The 27284-nt window shown below is 44.4% G+C and overlaps 1 protein-coding gene across 1 annotated transcript; it reads right to left on the bottom strand.

Annotated features, from left to right (window-relative positions):
* Positions 1-481: 481 nt before the first annotated feature.
* Positions 482-9497, bottom strand: LOC113886386 (pregnancy-associated glycoprotein 2-like). The gene is made up of 9 exons (XM_027532559.1): positions 9365-9497; positions 8041-8191; positions 7102-7219; positions 6884-7002; positions 5490-5689; positions 4507-4623; positions 2472-2616; positions 2286-2384; positions 482-789 (listed from the first exon to the last, which is right to left on the bottom strand). Exons 1-9 carry the CDS (start codon positions 9415-9417, stop codon positions 637-639), a joined length of 1155 nt encoding a protein of 384 aa, XP_027388360.1. The 5' UTR covers positions 9418-9497; the 3' UTR covers positions 482-636.
* Between the last annotated feature and the right edge of the window lie 17787 nt (positions 9498-27284).

Raw genomic sequence — 27284 nt, 5'->3', positions numbered from 1 at the left:
ACTCTTCAATCAGAGCCCCCCGAGAGCAGAAGGCCACTGCCAATATGCCTCTGAGTTGGAAGGAAGAGAATCTATTTTTATTACCCTTTAACATCCCTCTGAATGAGGAGGTGGTGGAGTTGGTGGGGTAGTCATAAACTCTCCCACGGTCTAGAACATCCCCCAGCCACTACATTTGTTGACATTTCTCTCTGATTTCAACGTCATGGTTCTGGAGTAAACTGGAAATCACATTGCCTGTGGGGGCAGGGCCAAATGACAGTATAAAGCCAATCACAAGACCCTATGCCCTCAGCAGGATGGTTGGTCCAGGGCTGGACACAAGATCTGAGGTAGACCAATCAGAGACCTCCAAGGTAAACTAATGTTTTCTGAACTTCTTTCCTTCCTGGTTAAATGCCCTAGAGATATAAAACCCTGGGACAAGATCCAGCCTGGTTATGATGCACCTCCCAGACCCAAAGAGAGGTACCCATTCATATCAACACCACTGAGATAAAATCCTTTATTCTTTACTGAGAATAGGGTTTTGCAGAGCAACAAACAGTTCCTCAGCATTCCTGGGAAGGAGTGCCCTACATGTGAGTGAGTGTGTGCTTGGAGTGGGCCTGATTGATTTCTGTAGCAGCCCAGCATTTACACTGCGGGAGCCAGGCCAATTCTGTGGTTTCCTCGATCAAAAACTGAGAAATACCGCCTCAGGAAGGCGTCACCCAGTATCCAGGTCTCTGATTTGGTCACTTTCTCTGTGCCTCCTAGAAAAGCGCTGAAGCAGAGGTTGCAAGTACTCTGAGGGAGAAAGAAATGCACACCAGTCAGCTTGAGCCCTTACATGCCACCCCCCTCAATATGCAGAGCTGGTAGGTTCTCCGTTTTATTTCCCTCCTTGGTAAGAAACAAGTGGCTTTCTCCACAGCTGCAGAAAAGGGCATACATCCAAGACTAAGAAGGGTCAATACCTGTGATTTTCCTGAGGGAAGGGAGTGGAAGAGGGGAGGATTGGGAGTATGGGATTATCAGATGCAAACTGATAAAGTGAGGATGGATAAACAAAAAGCCCTACTGTATAGCACAGGGAACTGTATTCAGTATCTCATAATAAATTGTCATGGGAAAGAATAGGAAAAGTGTATATATACACACATATATGTGTATGTGTGTGTGAAACTGAGTCATTTCTCTGTATGGCAAAAACTAACGTATCATTGCAAATCAACTATACTTCATTAAAAATTTTTTTAAAAGAACAAGAATGGTCTGTGGTTCCCCTTACACTGCTGTTTTCCTTCTGTCTTCTTTCCTTCTGACACTGGCTAGATGTTTTCTCTGCACAGAATGCCTTTTCTTCTCCCCTTTCCCCACAACCCTTTTCTTTTAAGACTGTGCTCAGGCCTTCTAGGAAGCCTTCCTGAGCCCACAATCACTATCCTTAGCCACTCCAGGCTGGGTCGGGTGACTTGCCCTGGTGTCCCCCTAGTCTCTAGGCTTCATCACCCCTAATCTGTCCCTGTCCCACCTTTGCACAGCCCCTAGGGGTGCCATGTGCATGGAATCCAGTATAGAGTTGTCTCAACACAAGCAGGCTTCCTCATTCCTCCCTGAGGCTGATGGTTTAGAATTACTGCAATTTCCTCTCTTCCTCAAAGCCTTCTTTGAGCCCATCAGCCTGCTCTGAACTCCCGCAGGGAGCTGATGTGAAGCCTCCACCCCGTACCAGGGCTGAGCAGTCACTGTGCACCCTTTATTCACCTTAGTATCCATCCTTCCCACAGAGGGGTCAGTACCCCAACTCACAGAGGAGGCCTTGGGGCTTAGCAAGGGGAAGTTGCAGCCAAGGATTAAGGCAATCATGTAATTTATCACCCCAATCTGGACACTTTCGAGATAGGAAGGGAGACTGCTAAACACTATGGTGGGACAGCACACTGGGACTGCCCTCAGCCAACCCACCTTGTCACACGGTCTATTTCAGGGGTTCCTAGAGCTGACTTTCCATGTTTCTGCATCTGAGCTCTCTGGTTGAACTGAAGGTCTGTGAGGCCAGAGACCCTTAGTGTTCTCCTCTCCTGTAACTCCCACCATGCCAGCTAGTGTCTCTACATTTATTTCAGAAGGAGGGAGTGCCAGACTGCCCTTTACTCTCACGTGGTTGGTTTTGAGGGAGGCATTGGCCCAACCACAGGGCTCAGCAGCATCTGTAATGGTGCAACTGTCCTCTCGGCAGCAGCCCAAGGGTTCCTGCAAGTCCCAGATTTGAGAACTGGCCCCCAGGGTTGGCCCCTCACCGTCACGATGTAGTCTTCAGGGTGCATTGGGTAGTCAATGCCATTGATGGTGAAGATGATAGGAGGGATTGTAGTATGGACATGACATGAAATCAAGTACTGTAAGAGAAAGAGGGAGAGGGGTCAGCCCAGAAAATCCCTGTTGTATGGGCAGCCCTGGAGTGAACCTGTGGCATGATCCTTCACCTGGCAACCGTGGTAAGGCCTGGCGCGGACGAGTCTCTGAATGTTGGTGATCAGTCTTGTCGGGCCATGCACGAATGCGGTCCCGGTGTCCAGAATGGCCTGACATCTACTGGAACAACCAATCACTTTCCCATTCACGGAGATGCTGGGAGGCAGTGGAACAAAGCAGGCACCAGGGTCACTCTGAAGCCTCCCCCAGGAATGCCTCCTCTTTGACTATCTCCAGAACAGTCCTTCAGCTCTTGCCCTGACTCTGTTTCCCTTTGCTCTGCTCACATCACCTTCTTTGACTTCCTTTCAGTTCTTGGATGCACCAGGCTCTTCCTACCTCAGGTCGTGGGCTTGTGCTGGTGCCCTTCCTAGAAGATCCCCATCACCTCTGTATAGCTCATTTGTCCTCATCTTCCAGGTTCCACCTTAACTCTCCCATTCTGAAGGAAGTCTTCGCTCTGAACTAGATCAGGCTCTGGTCTTGCTCAGTCTCTGTGGACTCTTTCTCATGTCTAGCATGTACCAAAGTGGTAAATCACTATATATGTAAGTTGTTTCATGTATGTTTGCCGTACTAGATGTAGGTCAAATTGTATGCTCAGTGCCTCCCTCAAGAACCTGGCATTTGTGGAATAAATGAATTAAAAATTTCAACTGGATACAGAGACCTGTATCTGGCCAATAATGGGTCAACTCACACATTGAAGATAGAGGTTCCCCCGGATAGCAGATGCTCAGATTGTTGGTGGGGGAGACCAGACTGTCCTGAGAGTGAGTGTCTCCAGCACCACCCCTTTACCCAAATCAGACACTGAGGGCCCTGCCAGGCAATGCCTGAGTTAGTTCAGGGGACCTCCAAAGGGTACCCAAACTTTTTTCTGAGGATATCACCCAGAGTCCCATCATTATTGCCACTTGTTCTCATGCCTCTCCTGGATCCCAGCTTCCTTATTCTCTCAGCCCCTGCCCCACTGTGTGCCCAGGGTTGGGGGTGGGTAGGTGGTTTGTTTCTTTCTGTGAGTTGCTTTTAGGTCTCAAGAATGCAGACAAGGATTTCCCTAAACACTAATTCTAGTGGTTAGGAATTGCCCTTCCAAAGCAGGGGACGTGGGTTGTTGGGGAACTAAGATCTCATATACCACCAGGCAACTAAGCTCAAATAGCCCAAAAAGAGCCTGCGTGCTGCAACTGCTGAGCCCAAGGCCTGCAAACAGCGAGCTCAGGCACTTTAGAGCCAGCAGTCCACAACAGCTGAAGCCCTCGCACTGCAACTAGGGAAGCCTCCATACGCCACAGCTAGAGAAAGCCTGTGCTCTGGAAAATGCAGCCAAAATAAAAGACACAAGGGAGCCAACCTCCCTTGTGGAGGGCAGCCAACCTCTCTCCACAGCTAGGTAGCTTCTCCCTAAAGAGACTAGTTTTTCCAGGTTTGTCCAGGACTTTGTTTCTGAAAATGAAAATGAAAGTGAAAGTCGCTCAGTCGTGTCCAACTCTTTGCGACCCTATGGACTGTATAGTCCACGGCTAAACAGGCAATTTTGTGTACTGAGAATCCCCTCGGTCTCAGATAGCTACGGGCATCTTATCACAACCCTGTTCAGGCTGGTGAAATTCTCCTTCATCCTCTGTTCACTGCACATTAGGGTCCTCAAACCATGCTCCCTACCTCACAACATGGTAGGTACACCCCTCCCAGGGCTACACACATCTACCCGGACCCTGTTCAGGACCCTGGTCAGAGCCCTGGTCAGGAGGCCTGGGGCAATTATGGGTGGTGTGTGTATCTGAATTTCTGTGTCTGCTCATGTGCATCTGAATGTGTCTGTGTTTCTGTGTGTGTGTATCCGTGTGCCTGTGCATGTTTATATGTGTGCCTATATGTGTGTTTCTGTGTGTGTCAGTGTGGGTCTATATGTGTGTCTCTGTGGGTGGAGAATAACTGTGTGTGACTAAGTGTCTGTGCGTGCATTTGTGTGTGTCTGCCTGAGTCTGTGTGTACATGTGGTAACATCACTTGGGGTGGCCCTTAGAGAGAGAGGCTTACCGATCCACAGTTATCTGCCAGTAGAGAGATTTGGACACTGGTACCCAGTTGAGTTCTCCTTTGTAATAGGAATGGTCCACCCCACCAAGCATCACCACGCTGCCATTCTTCTCCTTGCTGGAGAAAGAAGGGGGAGTGTCATTGGAGAAGAGTAATGCCAGGCAATGACTGGCATTATCCACACAATGACTATGCTTATCCACACATCAGAGGCGCTACTATTGTCCCCATTTTACAGATGCAAAAATTGAGACATGTAGGGACTGAGAACCTGACTAAGGTTGGTCATGGGCTAATCAGAGGCACAGAAGTGGTTAGAGCCTGGGCAGCTTGGCCAGGTTTTGACCACCCAGCCTTCTGAAGAGAGCCTGGTCCCCTCTAGTGCCATGGGTGCTCAAAGATACCATCAGAAGACTCCCTGCAGGAGGGATCTAGCTTACCCTTGTCTAAACTATCATTCTTCAAAAGAGCTCAGGCCAGGGGATGCTAAAGGTGTGGGTTCAGGCTCACCCAGGGTTGGATTCACTGGCCTGTGACCTGTGCCATCCATGGGGCCCACACTCACAGATCCCACATTTTTGTTTTTCACTGGTTCCTGCAAATTGTAGCTAGCCCTGGGCTCCCGGTGAAATGTTATGAGTGGGGAAACATTCCTGCCATCCCTCTCCTTTTTCCACATCAAATCTATCAGCAAATCCTGTTGCCTTTTTCTCCAACCCATTTCCTGACACCTTCCATTGCTCTCCCTCTTCCCTCCATCTCCCTGGACCAAGCTGCTGCCCTTGAGCCAATGAGCACGGCTCTGTTCCAATAAAACTTTATTTACAAAAAAACAGTGTTGGGGATAGGTGGGGCCCTAAGGACATAGTTCTCCTGGGCCAGACTATCAGGAAACCTCTGAATCAGGTGGTCTATAATTGTTTATGCAACTGCAAGTATCTTAAAACTAATCTAAAGAGAGGGCTTGTCCAGCTAAGACTTACTTGTTCAAGTAGAAGGCAAACACGGGCTCAGAAATGACTTTTTGTAGCATCAGGCTGTCAAAGACAGGGATGATCCTGGAGGTGGCGAGGCTGGGGTAGCCCAAACCCAGGACTCCCTCAAAAGGTACAAACGGCAGGATCTTGCTAATCTGCCTGTAGGTCAGGGCAAAAGTCTGGTTCATGATGACAAGGTCCCCGATCTGTGGGAGAGGAGAGTGTTCCCACATAAAGTATTGTGAAGTGGGGCTGGGGAGGAGATACCATTAGCACTGCAGAGAAGAACTGAGGCCTGGCTGTGTCTTGGGTTGATCTCAGATAGTTAGACCAATCTGGGACAGGAACTTGGTTTCCATTGGTGTGGGGATGTGGATTTTAACAACATCTGCTTGTCCTGCAAACACCATCTAAGTGAGTCAAATTGGCCTCATGCCTCTGTACAGGTGGGGTAACCAAGACTCAGGACAAGACCAAATGGTTCCCACCTGAGGAAAAAGTGGGTAAAGAGCAGGGTAGTCTTTTCTTTGGCATCACTGTGATCTGATAACAGAAGTGGACTGAATTCATTGCAATGCATCATGGATTCTGCATCTGCCCAGGAAGACGTAAGCCCATTATAGAAGGTCACTGGCTAGGTTCTTATGAAAACTCTGCTTGGAAAACAGGCTTTGGGGGATGTGGGTGTATGTGTATGTGTGTAAGTGAGAGAGAGCAAGCTAGAGAGGGAAAATACTCAGGGACTTTGGTGGAAGCGGGCCATAGTTTTTATTTGACTCTCAGAGGCCCCCTAGAGTGAGAACCCTAACAGGCTCCTCCAATATGTGTGCCCACCTGCTTTCTCTGCCTGGATACCTGAAGCCCTCGGCTGCCCCTAGGGGCTCCAGATCAGTTTTATCCTCTCCCCAAATATCCAACACATGCTTGAATCCTGACTGACCAGCCCAGCTCCACCACCTACCACATGTGTGAACTTTGCAAGGCCCTTGCTTTCTGCACCTCAGTTCCCCTACCTGTATCATGAAAATAACAGAAGTACCTGCTGCATGGTGTTGTTGCAGGGTTAAATAACTATTACCATGAAAGTGCCCGGCACATTCTGAGAAGATAAAAGTGATGATCTTCCCCCATCTCTCCCTGCTCCCAGCAAAATAAACCTTGAGCTTCTCAAGGGCAAAGGAGCTGCAAGGCCACACCCCAAGCCGCTCTCTGGGTTAGCCACTCTGAGAGATTCTGTTAGCAAGGATGCTCTCTCCCTAGGGACAGGGTTATTTGGGATGGGCCTCAAATATCTAAGGGACTTTGGGGAGGATGGGTCCTGTCATCTAGCCCTGCATCTGTTTTATAAGCAGCAGTTGCTCCCAGGGCTGGTCCTGACTCTGCTTCTGTTTCCACTTTACCCGAACAATGTCACGGCCAAAAAACCCAGTGATGTCCCCAAGCTCATTGCAAAAGTGCATGTGACGGTCTGTCATCTGGAAGGTGGTAGACCCACGAGGGTTGAAGAGTCTGTGTTTACCTGCAGACACAAAAGATGAGGGTCTGTCATGTTCCAAGAACCAAGAAGGAAGTGCAAGGGGGAGTACAAGATGGGCAAGGGGAGGGAAATGGTACTCACTACAGCCTGGATCGTGGCAGAAGACAGAGGACACCCAGAGGTCAGAGGAGCCGGTGTCAAAGAGGACGCTGAACTGTTTAGGGGGTGTTCCAATGCTGATGTTTCCAAAGTAGAACATCTACAGGACCAAGCAGGGAAGGTTAGGGCAGGCCTGGCTGCAGTGTCCACCCCCGATTCTCAGATACTCCTACCCTCTGGGTGTTCCTTGTCTCCTGACATCATGTTATCATGTTCCAAACACCCCACATCACAGCCTCTGCTCAGACTGGAGCCTTCACTTTAGAAGCTTTCCAGTCTCCTCTTTGTATCCAGTATGAACACCTCCTTCTCCAGATGACCCTCCTAGGTCACCCCAGACCACTCACTCTAATCTCAGACCATGTCCAATCAACAGCATGCAGGTGACCCTTTCATTTGATGTGTGTTTACTCTTTGCCTCTCTCTTGCTCATTCTTGAAGAAGAGATGATACCTCTTTTTCAAATCAGTAATAGTAACTATAGTGTTAGATTTTTATGGCATCACATGCCATGGTGGCTCAGTAACTTTTTACCGCTGTCCTTCTTGGATCCATGGAAGCTGAACATCCTCTTCCTAGGGTTTCACACTTGATTGATCTTCTGATCAGCCATGATTGAGCCTTCATCTGTAACTCAATGGCTCACTTCATTCAGAAAGAAAAATCTACTTAAACTAATATCTTTAGCACAGAACTGGGGGTTTAATGGTCACCTGGTCATTGCTGGGCCCAGTCACCACAGACCAAGAGTCGAGGATGAGAATGCCTTCTCCTCTGGGAGTGGGGTCCCTGTTCCCACAGTGTTTCTGCCTCCTGCAGGAGCCCCAACCCCAACATCCTACCTGGTACCTCCAGATGAGCCCCAGTGCTAGGCCAGAGCACCAGGGGTGCTGGGGAGCACCATCCTCCCAATATACTCACATCCTTTAAGTTCCTCAGGGGATGTGTAGAGAATTTCTGGTCATTAGCAGAATTCTGGGACAGGCTGTAAGCGTGTTCTTCCAGGAAACTGTTCATCAAGTTTTTTCCCTTGAGAGTTTTTTGCATGGTGCTCATCTTCATTAGCGGGATTCTTTCACAGAGCAATGAGGAAGAGAAAACAAAGAGGAGGCCGCAGTCAGATGTCCATGTTAGAGTATAACTGTCATACCTGGCATTGTAATGACACTGTGTATTTTCCAAGCATTTTTGTGAGTGTCGTGTTATTATCAAGATGCCATGGAAATACCATTGCAAAGACCTAGGTCTGAATACAGGTTCTGTCATGTAATCTTGGGTAAGGCATATGACCAGTAGAAGTCTCAGTTTCCTCATTGGTAAAAAGGTAGAATGTAATAATCCACACCCCCCATATAGAATGTTTTGTGTACTAACTGAAATTATATGATAGATATATCCATTATATAGATGGATATAATGTACTTGATATATAGGATGTCTCAACAGTGACAGTCATTAGCATTGTTGTGGCCATCCCAGTGTATCTTTCTCAAAAAAATCTCTTGAGAGGGAGGCAGAAGAGGGATCATTATCCTCTTTTCACAGGCTAGAAATCTTAAATGCAGGGAGTTTGTGACTTGACTGTGATCACACTGCTTCTTGGAAGTAAAACAGCTTAGAAATAATCTTGCTGATCTTCCTTCCTCCAGGGTTCAAGCAGAAGAGTGGGTTGAGAGAAGACACCAGGAGATGGAGAACAAATTAAGGAAGTTAAGAGGCTAGAGAAGGAAGGAAGAATCAAAATAGAAAAGAATAAAAGAAAAGAAAAAAACGCAGAGTTCTGCATGCACAGAGACATCCAAAGAGATGGAGAGATAAAAAAGAAAGATGCAGTGATGAAGAAACAGACACATATATGCACAAGTAGAGAGAAAGCAGAGAGAAGACTGAGAAGCAAATGCACGAGAATGCTATTACGCAGGACCACACCTACAGTTGCACAGGTTGTCCACTGAACAATTCCAAGGAGTGCCATTTCATCTAGGTCATGATGTGACTGAACCCCCCTAGTTGTTAAACCCTGAAGGCTTACCCTAAAACCCTTGCGCCCCACGGTGCCCATGGCAAGGTACTCATCAATAAGTGAGAATTGAACTTTAAGACTGCCAGGAAAAAATAAACAGAAAAGAAACAAGAAGGACTGTCAGGGATTGATTTCATTCCCTTCTAACCCTGATGAGTGGAAGCGGAAGACAAGAAAAATCCAAGGAAGAGAGATGATGACACATACGATCTCTGTACTTACATGACTATGCACTCTGAGAGGGCCACCAGCCCAAGGATCCCAAGCAATTTCATGCTTCCCTCTTGGGTTCAAGCACTCAGAAAAGAGCAGGTTCTAAACAAGCAGTGGTGGTGATGATCACCTAGTTTTATATATTCTAATCTGTTGGAAGAGTCTCTATATGATAAGAAAAAAAAACCCTTGATAAAATCTTTAACTCCCTCAGTGTCTGTAAATTATGGGCTTGGAACATTCTCAGAATACAAGGGTTTTCACTGTGATCACTTCCTACGTGCTGGACTAAAAAACCAAATTGAGCTGCACAGACTAACTAGGAATATGGAGACTCTTGCCATCTGGAGAGAAAAAAGAATACTAAGATTTTGATAAAAATTAATTATAGGGGCTCTGCTAGACATTTGTGATCTGATGTGGTCTTCATAGCAGCTTCATGAGATGAGATGTGCATTACTGTCCTTATTTGGAGAGGAGATTGCAAGAGGGAAAGAGGTTATATGGCAAAGTGAAGAATTTTGGGGCAGTGCAATGACTTACAAGTGGCTTTAGGTGTGAGGCACAAGCACAGATCAGGGGCACCTTTGATGTCAGTCTGTGTCAAAGTTCTAGCCTGGAGCATTATTACAACTTCATGGTTTCAGTATTGGAAGTAATGTGATGTTGGCATTCACAAATACTTTATATCATCCAACAAACATATACGAAGGCTGGGGTCTAGATTCAGTTCAGTCAGTTCAGTCACTCAGCCACATCCAACTCTTTGAGACCCCAAAGACTGCACAACACCAGGCTTCTCTGTCCATCACCAACTCCTGGAGCTTGCTCAAACTCGGGTCCATCGAGTTGGTGATGTCATCCAACCATCTTATCCTCTGTCATCCTCTTCTTCTCCTGCCTTTGATCTTTCCCAGCATCAGGGTCTTTACAATGAGTCAGTTCTTCCCATCAGGTGGCCAAAGTATTGGAGCTTCAGCTTCAGCTTCAGCATCAGTCCTTCCAATGAATATTCAGGACTGATTTCCTTTAGGATGGACTGGTTGGATCTCCTTGCAGTCCAAGTGACTCTCAAGAGTCTTCTCCAATGCCACAGTTCAAAATCATCATCATTGTCACTGACATCATTGTTATTCAAACTGCAAGCAGGGATATGTGTGATATTTGGAGATTTTAATTTACTACCTGTGTGTCCTTGGGCAAGTTACTTACCCTATCTGCTCTTCATGTTCCCCATTTTTAAACAGGGGATAATAACCCAACTACCCCATGAGTTAATATGAGTAGGGTGCTTCTATTCATGGTAAATGCTATATCCATTTTATAAAAAGTTGTCAAGTGAAACAAACAAACAATGTGTGCGTTGGGAGTTAAGTTCTATTTGGGACAAACAAGCACTATAGCCTGGGAGACAACCTCTCATGTAGCTCTGAGGAACTGTGCTGAGGAGGTGAGTGTGTGGGGGAGGTCAGTGGCTATGTGATCTGTTGAAGTGGGTAAGCAGTCAAGCACACATTTTGGCAGAGGTTTAGTGTTTGTTATGAAGAATAAATGTCTAGATTAATGATTCTAGTGCTTTTCTAGATAGGAGAAGAAGAAAGAAGTAGGGTTCATAAAATCTGTTGAAAATATTTCTTTGAAGGCTCGTTCTGTCAGTTTCACCAGAGCACAGAATACTGCATTCCTGACCTCCACCCTGAATTCTTTGCAGGATGTGTTGGAAGTCAGTGACATCTGTGTCTAATGACTGCATCCGGGGAGTGTCAGGTGGTGAGGAATAATGTGTAATTAGCAAAAGTAATCAGGTGCTTTGGATTCAAATTCATGCCTGTTCCACCTGCTGTATGTGAGGAACTTGTCTGGGCCTTGGGAGCTGCCTTGGGATCATGTCATGATGTGAGGGACCACCTGGTTCCATCTCTTGTTTTCAGATGAAGAATCAAGACCAAGAGAGCAGAAGGGGCTTGGCCAAGGTTGCTGTAGACCAAGGGAATTTCATGACAAGCCGGGGCCTGGAACTCAAGCAAGTTGGAGTTGGGGTATCAGTCCCTCAGGAGTTGTGTGATCTCAGTGTGAGGCTGTCCAGCTGTGGAATGAATCCTTGTGGGCCTCCAAGCCTGAGCTGGGTGAGTGGACGCTTTCTGGACTCCAGCTGCTCTAGGAGCTGCTTTGGCACTGCTGCCTGGAGGAGAGGCAGTTTGCTCCATCTGACATGTAGCTGGCCCGAGGGCTTGAGCAGCTTCATTTGACCTCCTGGAATCTTATTACAGCTGATGCCAAGGTCAGCGGGGTCAAGTGTGAGGGGCTGCACTGTGACACCAAAGGGGACCCAAACTTGAGTTGGAGCTTGGCCTGAGAAGTTTAGAAACAATCACACCAGTCCTTGCATCTTCCTGATAACAATGTGTCTGTGCGTAATGCTATGGGGAAATGCTCTCTGTTCAGCTGAAATGCATTCCTCTCCAGGGAGTGGCCTGTCCAGGTTCATCAGAAATGCTTTCCTCAAAAGAAAGACAGATTCACAGACTTCAAAAACAAATTTATTGTTTCTAAAGGGGAAAAGTAGAGATCAGTTGAGAGTTTGGAATTAACCTCATTTGCCATTTCCTTCTCCAGGGATCTTCCCAACCCAAGAATCGAACCAGTGTCTCTTAGTTCTCCTGCAATGCAGGCGGCTTCTTTACCACTAGCACCACCTGGGAAGCCCCAACATATACCCATTATTAAATAAAAAATGGGGCTTCCCTGGTGGCTTACACAGTAAAGAATTTGCCTGCAATGCGGGAGACCCAGGTTCAATCTCTGGGTGGGGAAGATCCCCTGGACAAAGTAATGGCAACCCACTTCAGTATTCTTGTCTGGGAAATCCCATGGACAGAGGAGCCTGACAGGCTACCATGGACAGCCATGGACAGGAGCCTGAGAGGAACCTGACAGTCCATGGGGTCTCAAACAGTTGGACACAACTGAGCAAATAATGCACGCATGCACACACACACACACACACACACATACAATAAATAATCAACAAAGACCTACTGCATAGCACAAGGAACTATGCTCAATTTTCTGAAATAACCTATAAAGGAAAAGAATCTTTATGGATACAAGTATATGTACAACTGAATCACTTTATACCTGAAACTGAAAAAAATGATCATAACTCAACTATGCTGCTACTGCTACTAAGTCGCTTCAGTCGTGTCTGACTCCGTGCAACCCCATAGACGACAACCCACCAGACTCCACCGTCCCTGGGATTCTCTAGGCAAGAACACTGGAGTGGGTTGCCATTTCCTTCTCCAATCCATGAAACTGAAAAGTGAAAGTGAAGTCGCTCTGTCATGTCCAACTCTTAGTGAACCCATGGACTGCAGCCCACCAGCCTCCTCCGTCCATGGGGTTTTCCAGGAAAAAATACTGGAGTGGGGTGCCATCGCCTTCTCCCAACTATACTCCAATGTAAAATTAAAATTAAAAAAGAATGCTCTAGAAACCAGAAGGAGCTCTTTGTTTGTGGGATTCGGATATGATGCTGGAGCAGGCAAAGGGGGTGTAGAGCACCTTGATATGATCTGAGGTTGCATTTTCCAAGGCTTTGGTGTGCTTAGGTTCTAATATCAATTTTGATTTGTCTTTGGAGGATCTAACACAAGGGCCCATAGATACCAGGTGGCCATTGGTTGAAGGCTGACAGGTAGGTGCTGGTGGGAGTGTAGAAGCCCAGCTCCCCCACCTTGGGTTGGGGCACTTTTGAGGCACAGCGTAGGTTTCAGAGTTGCCTATGGGAACAGGTTGAAGCTTCCCTCTCCAAGACTTGCATGAAATGACACCCAGGGTTGTGTTAAAAGGACCAACTGTCCAGGGCTACCCAGAGTCGAGGGTGTTCTCAGTACACAGAACAGCCAGTTTAAAAACAAGGAAAGTCCAAAACAAACCAGGAAAACTGGTCTCCTGAGGAAGAAGCTACCCAGCAGTGGAGACAGGTTGACTGCAGTCTTGAGACCTCAAAGCAACTCCTAAAAGAAACATTCCCCTAACCATCGTTCCCCACCCCCTATCCTGGACACACAGTGGGGCAGGGACTAGGACTGAGAGAATCAGGAAGCTGGGATCCAGGAGTGGCCTGACAAGAAGGAACAATAATTGAAGGGATTCTGTGTGATAGCCTCAGAAAAAAGCTTACCTGCCCTTTAGAGTCCCAGGAACTAGCTCACGCTCCCCGTCCTGGGGCCTCAGTGTCTGAGCCAGGTGAGGGGATCATGCTGGGAGATGTCCTCTCCCAGGGCAGCCTGTGTCTCCCCCACCACCATTCTGAGCATCTGCTGCCCCAGGGAACCTCCCTCCTCACTGTGTGGGTTGACCTATTATGGGTCACATGACAGACACAGGTCTCTGGGTGTCTCTCATTCATTCAATCAACAAACATACACTTGCATCCCCCGTGTGCTTGGCGCTTGAGGGAGGCACTGAGGGTACAAACTCCCCTCACATCTAGTGAGGCAGACGTGCATGAAACGACTCACACACACGGTGAATTCTCACTTTGGTACATGCAAGGCGTAAGGAAGTACCTACAGAGAGTGAGCAAGACAGGAGCCTGAGCTAGTCCTGGGTGAAGACTTACCTGACAAAGTGACAATTATACTAGAACCTTGAAGATGAAGACAAAGTCTCTAGACAAAAGGCGGGGTCTTTTAGGAAGGACAACTATCCTTTGTCAAGGCCCTGAGGCACAAAGAAGCCTTGTACATTCAAGGATTGCAAGGAATTCAAAGAAGGAGATGTAACTAGAGCAAAGGAAAACAGAGCAAGAGCTGAAGGGCTGATCTGGAGATAGTCAGGGAGGGGGCAGTCGTGGGGGAGACTTCAGGTTGACCCTGGTGGGTTTTGTTTTGGTTTTAATATAAATTTATTTATTCTATTTGGAAGCTAATTACTTTACAATATTGTAGTGGTTTTCTCATACATTGACATGAGTACGCCACGGGTGTACATGTGTTCCCCATCCTGAACCCCACTCCTACCTACCTCCCCATCCCAACCCTCTGGGTCATCCCAGTGCACCAGCCCTGAGCATCCAGTATCATGCATCGAACCTGGACTGGAGATTCATTTCATATATGATATTATACATGTGTCAATGCCATTCTCCCAAATCATCCCACCCTTTCCCTCTCCCACAGAGCCCAAAAGACTGTTGTATACGTCTGTGTCTCTTTTGCTGTCTCACATACAGAGTTATCATTACCATTGTTCTAAATTCCATATATATGCATGAGTATACTGTTGCTGTCTAGGTTGGTCATAGCTTTTCTTCCAAGGAGCAAGCACCTTTTAATTTCATGGCTGCAGCCACCATTTGCAGGGATTTTGGAGCCCTCCAAAACTGTCTTTCACTGTTTCCATTGTTTCCCCATCTATTTGCCATGAAGTGATGGACTGGATGCCATGATCTTAGTTTTTTGAATGTTGGGTTTTGAGCCAGCTTTTTCACTCTCCTCTTTCATTTTCATCAAGAGTCTCTTGAGTTCTTCTTGGTTTCTGCCATAAGGGTGGTGTCATCTGCATATCTGAGGTTATTGATATTTCTCCCGGCAATCTTGATTTCAGTTTGTGCTTCATCCACCCCAGCATTTCGCTTGATGTACTCTGCATAGAAGTTAAATAAGCAAGGTGACAATATGTATCCTTGACGTACTCCTTTCCCAATTTGAAACCAGTCCATTGTTCCATGTCCAGTCCTGTTAGAACTGGAGTCTAAGTTAGATGCTCGAAAGTCAAAGTCCAGTAAGACACAGTTGGCCCTTATCTTCAGGGAGTTAGCAGTTTAGAGGAGTTCTCCAAAACTTATGACCCCGTAGGCAAGAGAAATGATGGGAGGGCTGGGCAGGTGTCCTGCACAAAGGGCAGCACAGACCCTACCACTTAGGGCAGCCTCTCCTCAGCTCCAACCAGAGGATGCCATGCTGGAAAGCTGGCTAGTTGGCCAAGTTTCCAAAAGAAGTCAGAAGTCTGGACATTTATATAAAATCCCCTGATGTTAAATTTTAGTAAGGATTACTAAATTGGTTTTTTGTTTGTTTGTGTTTTTCAAAAACCGTAGTGTGAGCCAAACTATTGGAGCCAAGCTCCAACATCTGTGTGATGGATTCATTCACCTTGCAGGCTGTGCAGGTTTTTATTTATGGCTTCGAAGTAAGAATAGAGAGCAGACAGAGAGGGGATTCAATTCATGTCAGTTGACTGAAAAAGACACTGAATGCATCTCAACTATTTATTTTTCCATCCATTTGTGAAGAAAGATCACCAGGGCCATAGAAACCAACAAATGTATTGATGTTCATTGGCTGAGCATCTGATGTAATTCCCCAATAGGATCAATGCCTTCAAACATCTTGGCTGCCAAACCAAACCTGCAAAGAAGTCTTTTTGAAGTGTGCTATCTGTCAAAGAAGACTATGAAGACTTTTAGAGCTTCTTCTCAGCCTGAGGTGAACAGGGCTACCTATTAAGCTGTTATTCCAGCCAAAGTACATAGAGTGGAGTTTCAAGGCTCCTTCCAGGACTCCAAGGGCCTGGGTGCTGCTACATAAGATCCAGTCAGGCCTATCCCCTGGGTAGATCATCAGGAGACTTCATGGTCACCAGTTGTGTATAGATGGGACACTGGGCCTTATCTTTCATTTTGCACATTGTTAAAATTCTGTTTTGGTGGTTCAATCCCTAGGCAAGGTATTTGAAGCATCCTTTAATAGTGCAATGTCAGTTTTAGGGATCTATCTCAAAGATACAGTGAAAAGAATGCAAAAAGCCAGATGTACAAGCTGTTAGAGGCAACATGGTTTGTAAATGCAAAAGATTAGAAACCTATCTGAAGTGACCAAGTGACCAAGACAGGGGAGTCTTGAATAAGGCAGAGGGCATCCAAACAACTGGAAATAATGCAAATGGAAGGAGGAGTGGAAGAGAGGGGGAGATCTTCAGGGCACCCTGTTTAGTTTTTAAAAAGAAGGACCAGAAGTCTGCCTATAGCTGCTGCTCTTGCACACACACACATATATTTTCTTTTTAAAAAATTATTTATTTATTTATTTATTTATTTGACTGCCTCTGGTCTGAGGGGTGGCACATGAAATATTCCTTGGATCATGCAGGATCTTTTTTGTTGTGATGCACAGACTCTCCAGCTGTAGTGGGTGAACTCAGTAGTTGCTCAGTGGCATGTGGAAACTTAATGCCCCAACTGGGAATCAAACCTGCATTCTCTGCCTTACAAGGTCGATTCTTAACCAGTGTACCACCAGGGAAGTCCCAATATATGTCTAGGGCACCAACTCATCATTCTGGCCACTGAGAAAGGGAAATAATCATCAATATTTATGCACTTTTTGTTTGCATGAGGAATATTCCACATAACTATCAGTATTTGATGAAAGTATGTTCTTTCAATTGAATAATTCCAGGAATTAAATTCAGAAGCATTCTGAATTTAGGAATTCAGGAAAGTGCTGTTTTGCAACAACGTCATGAAACAACGGATCTAGGCAGAAATCATCACTGGATGACTGGATGATAACACCATAAGATGAAAGGTCAAAGGGGAAGTTTACAATGGAACTATGTTTGGCAACATCAGCACCTGCAGATCAGTCTCTATCAAATAGCAGCAGCTATCAAAGCAGGACAGCTAGACATCATGAGTGTCTTGAAGGGGTGCCATAAAAAATCTGTGAAACTACATGTGAAATATTCCAATAATAAATTTGGGGCTCATATCTAGATCTAACTAATTTTCAGGAAAGAACCAGATTCCAGGAAATATATAAAGGAACAGAGAAGCCAGAATCTCCACCGAATATTTGGGACAATCTTTAAGACAAATGATCCCATCTCCTCTCATTTTTTAAACAAATACCTGTGACAAGAAAGGTGGGTGAGACTTACTTATTTAAAATCTTAAAAGACAGCAGACAACATATGTATACATGCTCTAGAGCCTGATTTGAACAAGTAAACTGTTAAAATACATGTTTTAGAGCATCAGGGAAATTTTAACTTTGCATATTAGATGTTCATTTTATTTGGAACAAAATAGCATTGTGGTTATATATGTGTGTGTATATATATATATATATTGTGACATGGTAGTCTCTCCCTTAAAACACTCCAGCAAAAATGAATAAACAGACAAAAAACTTTAAATGAGGGTCTAGATTTTTTTTTCAAGCAGATTTGTATAGTTGTTATGATTTGAATTGTATCCGTCCTCAAATTTAGGTGAAGAATCCCTAACTCCCAATTGTCTTTCGGAGGTAATTTGCCAAGATGAGGTTTTGAGGGTGGGGTTTTACCTCTTCAGAGCACCCCTTGGATCTAAGAGAGTGTCCCCTTGGCTGAAAGTCAATTCTCGACTTACAGGTTGTGCATTTTTTTTCAGTCAACATTATCAAAGCATTTTCCTGGAGTAAACTGTGTCACTGCTATCCACATTACATGGTTGTAAACAAGCCACAGGGCCACAGTGAAGTTTGAGGAAGTGTGGAAGTATAATCCGGAGTGACTTTAGGACAAAGACTTCTAGAGTGGACAACAGCACTATAGAACCACAGGGCAATGTAGGAAAAGGAGAACCAACTCCAAGTCTAAGGGGAGGTGGGGGAGGCTCAAATATCACATTTAAAAGCTTGGGATTTATTCTGTGTATGATGGGGATCTCTGAGTAGGTGAGTGAGCTGTTAGTCTATGGAGGATGGAGGAGAAAAAAGGAAAGTAAGGGTAAAACATCACATGGGTACAAGAGATGAAAGATATTAAGAGGAGGGAAGTACATTTGGGAAAAATATAAAACCCAAAACTGTAGAAATCAGGCCAAGGGAGCCTTTGGACACAGAGTGAAGATCAGGGCCACTAGTTCTCAATGCTTCATTTTGTTGGAAAGCAGGATCATGAACACATAGATATTTGGGAGGGTTTTTTACACTGGAGAATTAAGACTTTTGTGGGAGCATAAGAAACTACCTCACAGTCTCCTAAAGGTTTTCATGAAAATAAATGTCTAGACTTATTCTATGGAAAATTATCAAAGCATAACAAGAACAACGTTTAAATGGGAGGAAGGCAAATCTCACTTTAAACTGATAGCAACTACTGTCATTAACATCAGTTCAGTTCAGTTGCTCGGTCGTGTCCAACTCTTTGCGATCCCATGGACTGCAGCATGCCAGGCCTCCCTGTCCACCGCCGATTCCCAGAGTTTACTCAAACTCATGTCCATTGAGTCAGTGATGCCATCCAACCATCTCATCCTCTGTCATCCCCTTCTCCTCCTGCCTTCAATCTTCCCCAGCATCAGGGTCTTTTCCAATGTGTTAGTTCTTCGCATCAGGTGGCCAAAGTATTGGAGTTTCAGCTTCAGCTTCAGTCCTTCCAATGAATATTCAGGACTGATTTCCTTTAGGATGGACTGGTTGGATCTTCTTGCAGTCCAAGGGACTCTCAAGAGTCTGACATCATTGTTATTCAAACTGCAAGCAGGGATATGTGTGATATTTGGAGATTTTAATTTACTACCTGTGTGTCCTTGGGCAAGTTACTTACCCTATCTGCTCTTCATGTTCCGCATTTTTAAACAGGGGATAATAACCCAAGTACTCCATGAGTTAATATGTGTAGGGTACTTCTATTCATGGTAAATGCTATATCCATTTTATAAAAAGTTGTCAAGTGAAAAAAAACAAACAAACAAACAATGTGTGAGTTGGGAGTTAAGTTCGATTTGGAACAAACAAGCACAATAGCCTGGGAGACAACCTCTCATGTAGCTCTGAGGAACTTTGCTGAGGAGGTGAGTGTGTGGGGGAGGTCAGTGGCTATGTGATCTGTTGAAGTGGGTAAGCAGTCAAGCACACATTTTGGCAGAGGTTTAGTGTTTGTTATGAAGAATAAATGTCTAGATTAACGATTTTAGTGCTTTTCTAGATATGAGAAGAAGCAAGAATTAGGGTTCATAAAATCTGTCGAAAATATTTCTTTGAAGACTTGTTCTGTCAGTTTCTCCAGAGCACAGAGTACTGCATTCCTGACCTCCACCCTGAATTCTTTGCAGGATGTGTTGGAAGTCAGTGACATCTGTGTCTAATGACTGCATCCGGGGAGTGTCAGGTGGTGAGGAATAATGTGTAATTAGCAAAAGTAATCAGGTGTTTTGTACTCAAATTCATGCCTGTTCCACCTGCTGTATGTGAGGAACTTGTCTGGGCCTTGGGAGCTGCCTTGGGATCATGTCATGATGTGAGGGACCATCTGGTTCCATCTCTTATTTTCAGATGAAGAATCAAGACCAAGAGAGCAGAAGGGGCTTGGCCAAGGTTGCTGTAGACCAAGGGAATTTCATGACAAGCCAGGGCCTGGAACTCAGGCAAGTTGGAGTTGGGGTATCAGTCCCTCAGGAGTTGTGTGATCTCGGTGTGAGGCTGTCCAGCTGTGGAATGAATCCTTGTGGGCCTCCAAGCCTGAGCTGGGTGAGTGGAGGCTTTCTGGACTCCAGCTGCTGTAGGAGCTGCTTTGGCACCGCTGCCTGGAGGAGAGGCAGTTTGTTCCATCTGACATGTAGCTGGCCTGAGGGCTTGAGCAGCTTCATTTGACATTCTGGAATCTTATTCCAGCTGACACCAAGGTCAACGGGGATGAAAGTGTGAGGGGCTGCAGTGTGACACCAAAGGGAACCAAAACTTGAGTTGGAGCTTGGCCTGAGAAGTTTAGAAACAATCACACCAGTCCTTGCATCTTCCTGAAAACAATGTGTCTGTGCGTAATGCTATGGTGAAATGCTCTCTGTTCAGCTGAAATGCATCCTACTCCAGGGAGTGGCCTGTCCAGGTCCATCAGAAATGCTTTCCTCAAAAGAAAGACAGATTCACAGACCTCAAAAACAAATTTATTGTTTCTAAAGGGGAAAAATAGAAATCAGTTGAGAGTTTGGGATTAACCTCATTTGCCATTTCCTTCTCCAGGGGATCTTCCCAACCCAGGAATCGAACCAGTGTCTCTTAGTTCTCCTGCAATGCAGGCGGCTTCTTTACCACTAGCACCACCTGGGAAGCCTCAGCATATACACACTGCTAATATAAAATGGGGCTTCCCTGGTGGCTTACACAGTAAAGAATTTGCCTGCAATGCGGGAGACCCAGGTTCAATCCCTGGGTCGGGAAGATCCCCTGGACAAAGAAATGGCAACCCACTTCAGTATTCTTGCCTGGGAAATCCCATGGACAGAGGAGCCTGACAGGCTACCATGGACAGCCATGGACAGGAGCCTGACAGGAACCTGACAGTCCATGGGGTCTCAAACAGTTGGACACAACTGAGCAAATAATGCACGCACGCACACACACACACACACACACACACACATACAATAAATAATCAACAAAGACCTACTGCATAGCACAAGGAACTATGCTCAATTTTCTGAAATAACCTATAAAGGAAAAGAATCTTTATAGATACAAGTATATATACAACTGAATTACTTTATACCTGAAACTGAAAAAAATAATCGTAACTCAACTATACTCCACTGTAAAATTAAAATTAAAAAAGAATGCTCTAGAAACCAGAAGGAGCTCTTTGTTTGTGGGATTCGGATATGATCCTGGAGAAGGCAAAGGGGTTGTAGAGCGCCTTGATATGATCTGAGGTTGCATTTTCCAAGGCTTTGGTGTGCTTAGGCTCTAGTATCACTTTTGATTTGTCTTTGGAGGATCTAACACAAGGGCCCATAGATACCAGGTGGCCATTGGTTGAAGGCTGACAGGTAGGTGCTGGTGGGAGTGTAGAAGCCCAGCTCCCCCACCTTGGGTTGGGGCACTTTTGAGGCACAGCATAGGTTTCAGAGTTGCCTATGGGAACAGGCTGAAGCTTCCCTCTCCAAGACTTGCATGAAATCACACCCATGGTTGTGTTAAAAGGACCAACTGTCCAGGGCTACCCAGAGTCGAGGGTGTTCTCAGTACACAGAACAGAGAGTTTAAAAACAAGGAAAGTCCAAAACAAACCAGGAAAACTGATCTCCTGAGGAAGAAGCTACCCAGCAGTGGAGACAGGTTGACTGCAGTCTTGAGACCTCAAAGCAACTCCTAAAAGAAACATTCCCCTAACCGTCGTTGCCCACCCCCAATCCTGGACACACAGTGAGGCAGGGACTAGGACTGAGAGAATCAGGAAGCTAGGATCCAGGAGTGGCCTGAGAAGAAGGAACAATAATTGAAGGGATTCTGTGTGATAGCCTCAGAAAAAAGCTTACCTGCCCTTTAGAGTCCCAGGAACTAGCTCACGCTCCCCCTCCTGGGACCTCAGTGTCTGAGCCAGGTGAGGGGACCATGCTGGGAGATGCCCTCTCCCAGGGCAGCCTGTGTCTCCCCCACCACCATTCTGAGCATCTGCTGCCCCAGGGAACCTCCCTCCTCACTGTGTGGGTTGACCTATTATGGGTCACATGACAGACACAGGTCTCTGGGTGTTTCTCATTCATCCATTCAACAAACATACACTCGCATCCCCTGTGTGCTGGGCACTTGAGGGAGGCACTGAGGATGCAAACTCCCCTCACGTCTAGTGAGGCAGATGAACATTAAACGACTCACACACACGGTGAATTCTCACTTTGGTACGCGCTAGGCGTAAGGAAGTACCTACAGAGAGTGAGCAAGATAGGAGCCTGAGCTAGTCTTGGATGAAGACTTCCCTGACAAAGTAACAATTAAGCTGGAACCTTGAAGATGAAGACAAAGTCGCTAGACAAAAGGCGGGGTCTTTTAGGAAGGACAACTATCCTTTGTCAAGGCCCTGAGGCACAAAGAAGCCTTGTACATTCAAGAATTGCGAGGAACTCAAGGAAGGAGATGTAACTAGAGCAAAGGAAAACAGAGCAAGAGCTGAAGGGCTGTTCTGGAGATAGTCAGGGAGGGGGTGGTCATGGGGGAGACTTCAGGGTAACCCTGGTGCATTTTCTTTTGCTTTTAATATAAATTTATTTATTCTAATTGGAGGCTAATTGCTTTAAATATTGTAGTGGTTTTGCCATACATTGACATGAATCTGCCACGGGTGTACACATGTTCCCCATCCTGAACCCCCCTCCTACCTCCCTCCCCATCCCAACCCTCTGGGTCATCCCAGTGCACCAGCCCCGAGCATCCAGTATCATGCATCAAACCTGGACTGGAGATTCGTTTCATATATGATATTATACATGTTTCAATGCCATTCTCCCAAATCATCCCACCCTTTCCCTCTCCCACAGAGTCCAAAAGACTGTTATATACGTCTGTGTCTCTTTTGCTGTCTCACATACAGAGTTACCATTACCATCGTTCTAAATTCCATATATATGCGTTAGTATACTGTATTGGTATTTTTCTTTCTGGCTTACTTTCTCTGTATAATAGGTTGCAGTCATCCTCCTCATTAGAACTAATTCAAATGTATTCTTTTTTATGGCTGGGTAATGCTCCATTGTGTATATGTACCACAACTTTCTTGTTCATTTGTCTGCTGATGGACATCTAGGTTGCTTCCATGTACTGGCTATTATAAACAGTGCTTCGATGAACATTGTGGTACACGTGTCTCTTTCAATTCTGGTTTCCTTGATGTGTATGCCCAGCAGTGGGATTGCTGCGTTGTATGGCAGTTCTATTTCCAGTTTTTTAAGAAATCTCCACACTGTTCTCCATAGTGGCTGTACTAGATTGCATTCCTACCAACAGTATAAGAGGGTTCCCTTTTCTCCACACCCTCTCCAGCATTTACTGCTTGTAGAATTTTGATAGCAGCCATTCTGACTGGCATGAAATGGTACCTCATTGTGGTTTTGATTTGCATTTCTCTGATAATGAGCTGACCTCATGAGAAGAGTTGACCCATTGGAAAAGACTCTAATGCTGGGAGTGATTGAGGTCAACAGGAAAGGGGATGACAGAGAATGAAAGGCTGGATGGCACCACAGACTCGATGGACTTGAGTTTGAGTGAACTCCAGGAGTTAGTAATGGACAGGGAGGCCTGGTGTGCTACAATTCGTGGGGTTGCAAAGAGTTGGACACAAGTGAGTGACTGAACTGAACTGAACTGAACTGATAATCAGTGATGCTGAGCATCTTTTCATGTGTTTGTTAGCCATCTGTATGTCTTCTTTGGAGAAATGTCTGTTTAATTCTTTGGTCCATTTTTTGATTGGGTCATTTATTTTTCTAGAATTGAGCTGCAGGAGTTGTTTGTATATTTTTGAGATTAGTTGTTTGTCAGTTGCTTCATTTGCTATTATTTTCTCCCATTCTGAAGGCTGTCTTTTCACCTTGCTTATAGTTTCCTTTTTGTGCAGAAGCTTTCAATTTTACTTAGGTCCTATTTATTTTTGCTTTTATTTCCAATATTCTGGGAGGTGGGTCATAGAGGATCCTGCTATAATTTATGTCGGAGAGTGTTTTGCCTATGTTCTCCTCTAGGAGTTTTATAGTTTCTGGTCTTACATTTAGATCTTTATTCCATTTTGAGTTTATTTCTGTGTATGGTGTTAGAAAGTGTTCCAGTTTCATTCTTTTACAAGTGGTTGACCAGTTTTCCCAGCACAACTTGTTAAAGAGATTGTCTTTAATCCATTGTATATTCTTGCCTCCTTTGTCAAAGATAAGGTGTCCATAGGTGCATGGATTTATCTCTGGGCTTTCTATTTTGTTTTATTGATCTATATTTCTGTCTTTGTGCCAGTACCATACTGTCTTGATGACTGTAGCTTTGTAGTAGAGCCTGAAGTCAGGCAGGTTGATTCCTCCAGTTCCATTCTTCTTTCTCAAGATTGCTTTGGCTATTCGAGGTTTTTTGTATTTCCATACAACTTGTGAAGTTATTTGTTCTAGCTCTGTGAAAAATACCATTGGTAGCTTGATAGGGATTGCATTGAATCTATAGATTGCTTTGGGTAGTATACTCATTTTCACTATATTGATTCTTCTGATCCATGAGCATGGTGTATTTCTTCATCTATTTATGTCCTCTTTGATTTCTTTCACCAGTGTCTTATAGTTTTCTATATATAGGTCTTTTGTCTCTTTAGGTATATATAGTCCTAAGTATTCTATTCTTTTCGTTGCAATGGTGAATGGAATTGTTTCCTTAATTTCTCTTTCTATTTTCTCATTATTAGTGTATAGGAATGCAAGAGATTTCTGTGTGTTGATTTTATATCCTGCAACTTTACTATATTCATTGATTAGCTCTAGTAATTTTCTGCTGGAGTCTTTAGGGTTTTCTATGTAGAGGATCATATCATCTGCAAACAGTCAGAGTTTTACTTCTTTTTTCCCAATTTGGATTCCTTTTATTTCCTTTTCTGCTCTGATTGCTGTGGCCAAAACTTCCAAAACTATGTTGAATAGTATAAGTGAGAGTGGGCACCCTTGTTTTGTTCCTGACTTTAGGGGAAATGCCTTCAATTTTTCACCATTGGGGATAATGTTTGCTGTGGGTTTGTCATATATAACTTTGATTATGTTGAGGTATGTTCCTTCCATTCCTGATTTCTGGAGTGTTTTTATCATAAATGGATGTTGAATTTTGTCAAAGGCTTTCTCTGCATCTATTGAGATAATCATACGGTTTTTATTTTTCAATTTGTTAATATGGTGGATTACATTGATTGACTTGTGGATATTGAAGAATCCTTGCATCCCTGGGATAAAGCCCACTTTGTCATGATGTATGATCTTTTTAATATGTTGCTGTATTCTGTTTGCTAGAATTTTGTTAAGTATTTTCTCATCTATGTTCATCAGTGATATCAGCTTGTAGTTTTCTTTTTTTGTGGCATCTTTGTCAGGTTTTGGTATTAGGGTGATGGTGGCCTCATAGAATGAGTTTGGAAGTTTACCTTCCTCTGCAATTTTCTGGAAGAGTTTGAGTAGGATAGGTGTTAGCTTTTCTCTAAATTTTTGGTAGAATTCAGGTGTGAAGCCGTCTAGACCTGGGCTTTTGTTTACTGGAAGATTTCTGATTACAGTTTCAATTTCCATGCTTGTGATAGGTCTGTTAAGATTTTCTATTTCTTCCTGGTCCAGTTTTGGAAAGTTGTAGTTTTCTAAGAATTTGTCCATTTCTTCCAAGTTGTCCATTTTATTGGCATATAGTTGCTGATAGTAGTCTCTTATGATCCTTTGTATTTCTGTGTTGTCTGTTGTGATTTTTCCATTTTCATTTCTAATTTTGTTGACTTTATTCTTCTCCCTTTGTTTCTTGATGAGTCTAGCTAATGGTTTGTCAATTTTATTTATATTCTCAAAGAACCAGCTTTTGGCTTTGTTGATTTTTCCTATGGTCTCTTTTGTTTCTTCTGCATTTATTTGTGCCCAAATTTTTAAGATTTCTTTCCTTCTACTAACCCTGAGGTTCTTCATTTCTTCCTTTTCTAGTTGCTTTAGGTGTAGAGTTAGGTTATTTATTTGACTTTTTTCTTGGTTCTTGAGGTAAGCCTGTATTGCTATGAACCTTCCCCTTAGCACTGTTTTTACAGTGTCCCGTAGGTTTGGGGTTGTTGTGTTTTCATTTTCATTCATTTCTATGCATATTTTGATTTCTTTTTTCATTTCTTATGTGATTTGTTGGTTATTCAGCAGCATGTTGTTCAGCCTCCATATGTTGGACTTTATAATAGTTTTTTTCCTGTAATTGACAACTAATCTTACCACATTGTGGTCAGAAAAGATGGTCAGAATGATTTCAATTTTTTCTTACTTTACCAAGGCTAGATTTATGGCCCAGGATGTGATCTATCCTAGAGAAGGTTCCATATGCACTTGAGAAAAAGGTGAAATACATTCTTTTGGGATGAAATGTCCTATAGATATCAATTATTGTATCATTAAAAGTTTGTGTTTCCTTGTTAATTTTCTGTTATTTGGTCTATCCATAAGTGTGAGTAGGGTATTAAAGTCTCCCACTATTATTGTGTTATTGTTAATTTCCCCTTTCATACTTGTTAGCATTTGTCTTACATATTACGGTGCTCCTATGCTGGGTGCATATATATTTTAAACTTTTATATGTTCTTCTTGGATTGATCCTTTGATCATTATGCAGTGTCCTTCTTTGTCTCCTTTCATGGCCTTTATTTTAAAGTGTATTTTATCTGATATGAGTATTGCTACTCCTGCTTCTTTCAGTCTCTATTTGCATGGAATATCTTTTTCCAGCCCTTCACTTTCACTTTCAAGGTGGGTCTCTTGTCAGTTCAGTTCAGTTCAGTCGCTCAGTCATGTCCGACTCTTTGTGACCCCATGAATCACAGCACTCCAGGCCTCCCTTACATCACCAACACCTGGAGTTCAGCCAAACTCACATCCATCGAGTCAGTGATGCCATCGAGCCATCTCATCCTCTGTCATCCCCTTCTCCTCCTGCCCCCAATCCCTCCCAGCATCAGAGTCTTTTCCAATGAGTCAACTCTTCGCATCAGATGGCCAAAGTACTGGAGTTTCAGCTTCAGCATCAGTCCTTCCAATGAACACCCAGGACTGGTTTCCTTTAGAATGGACTGGCTGGATCTTCTTGCAGTCCAAGGGACTCTCAAGAGTCTTCTCCAACACCACAGTTCAAAAGCATCAATTCTTCAGCGCTCAGCCTTCTTCACAGTCCAACTCTCACATCCATATATGACCACTGGAATAACCATAGCCTTGACTAGACAGACGTTTGTTGGCAAAGTAATATCTCTGCTTTTGAATATGCTATCTAGGTTGGTCATAACTTTCCTTCCAAGGAGTAAGCATCCTTTCATTTCATGGCTGCAGTCACCATCTGCAGTGATTTTGGAGCCCCCAAAAATAGAGTCCGACACTGTTTCCCCATCTATTTCCCATAAAGTGATGCGACCA

The sequence above is a fragment of the Bos indicus x Bos taurus genome, chromosome 29 (assembly GCF_003369695.1).
Source record: "Bos indicus x Bos taurus breed Angus x Brahman F1 hybrid chromosome 29, Bos_hybrid_MaternalHap_v2.0, whole genome shotgun sequence".
In the NCBI taxonomy this organism is placed as follows: Eukaryota; Metazoa; Chordata; class Mammalia; order Artiodactyla; family Bovidae; genus Bos; species Bos indicus x Bos taurus.
The sequence above is the reverse complement of the archived record's forward strand: the minus strand, read 5'-3'. Positions and strand labels throughout refer to the sequence as shown.

Bases quoted from the DNA above. Each gene is read 5' to 3' on its own strand.
- LOC113886386 (XM_027532559.1), bottom strand. From the start codon at position 9,417: ATGAAATTGCTTGGGATCCTTGGGCTGGTGGCCCTCTCAGAGTGCATA. The intron at 4,624-5,489 runs GTAAGTCTTAGC...TTCTTTCTCCAG, and splicing joins TTTGCCTTCTACTTGAACAA to CAAGGAGAAGAATGGCAGCG. The intron at 2,617-4,506 runs GTAAGCCTCTCT...ACTGCCTCCCAG, and splicing joins TGGCAGATAACTGTGGATCG to CATCTCCGTGAATGGGAAAG.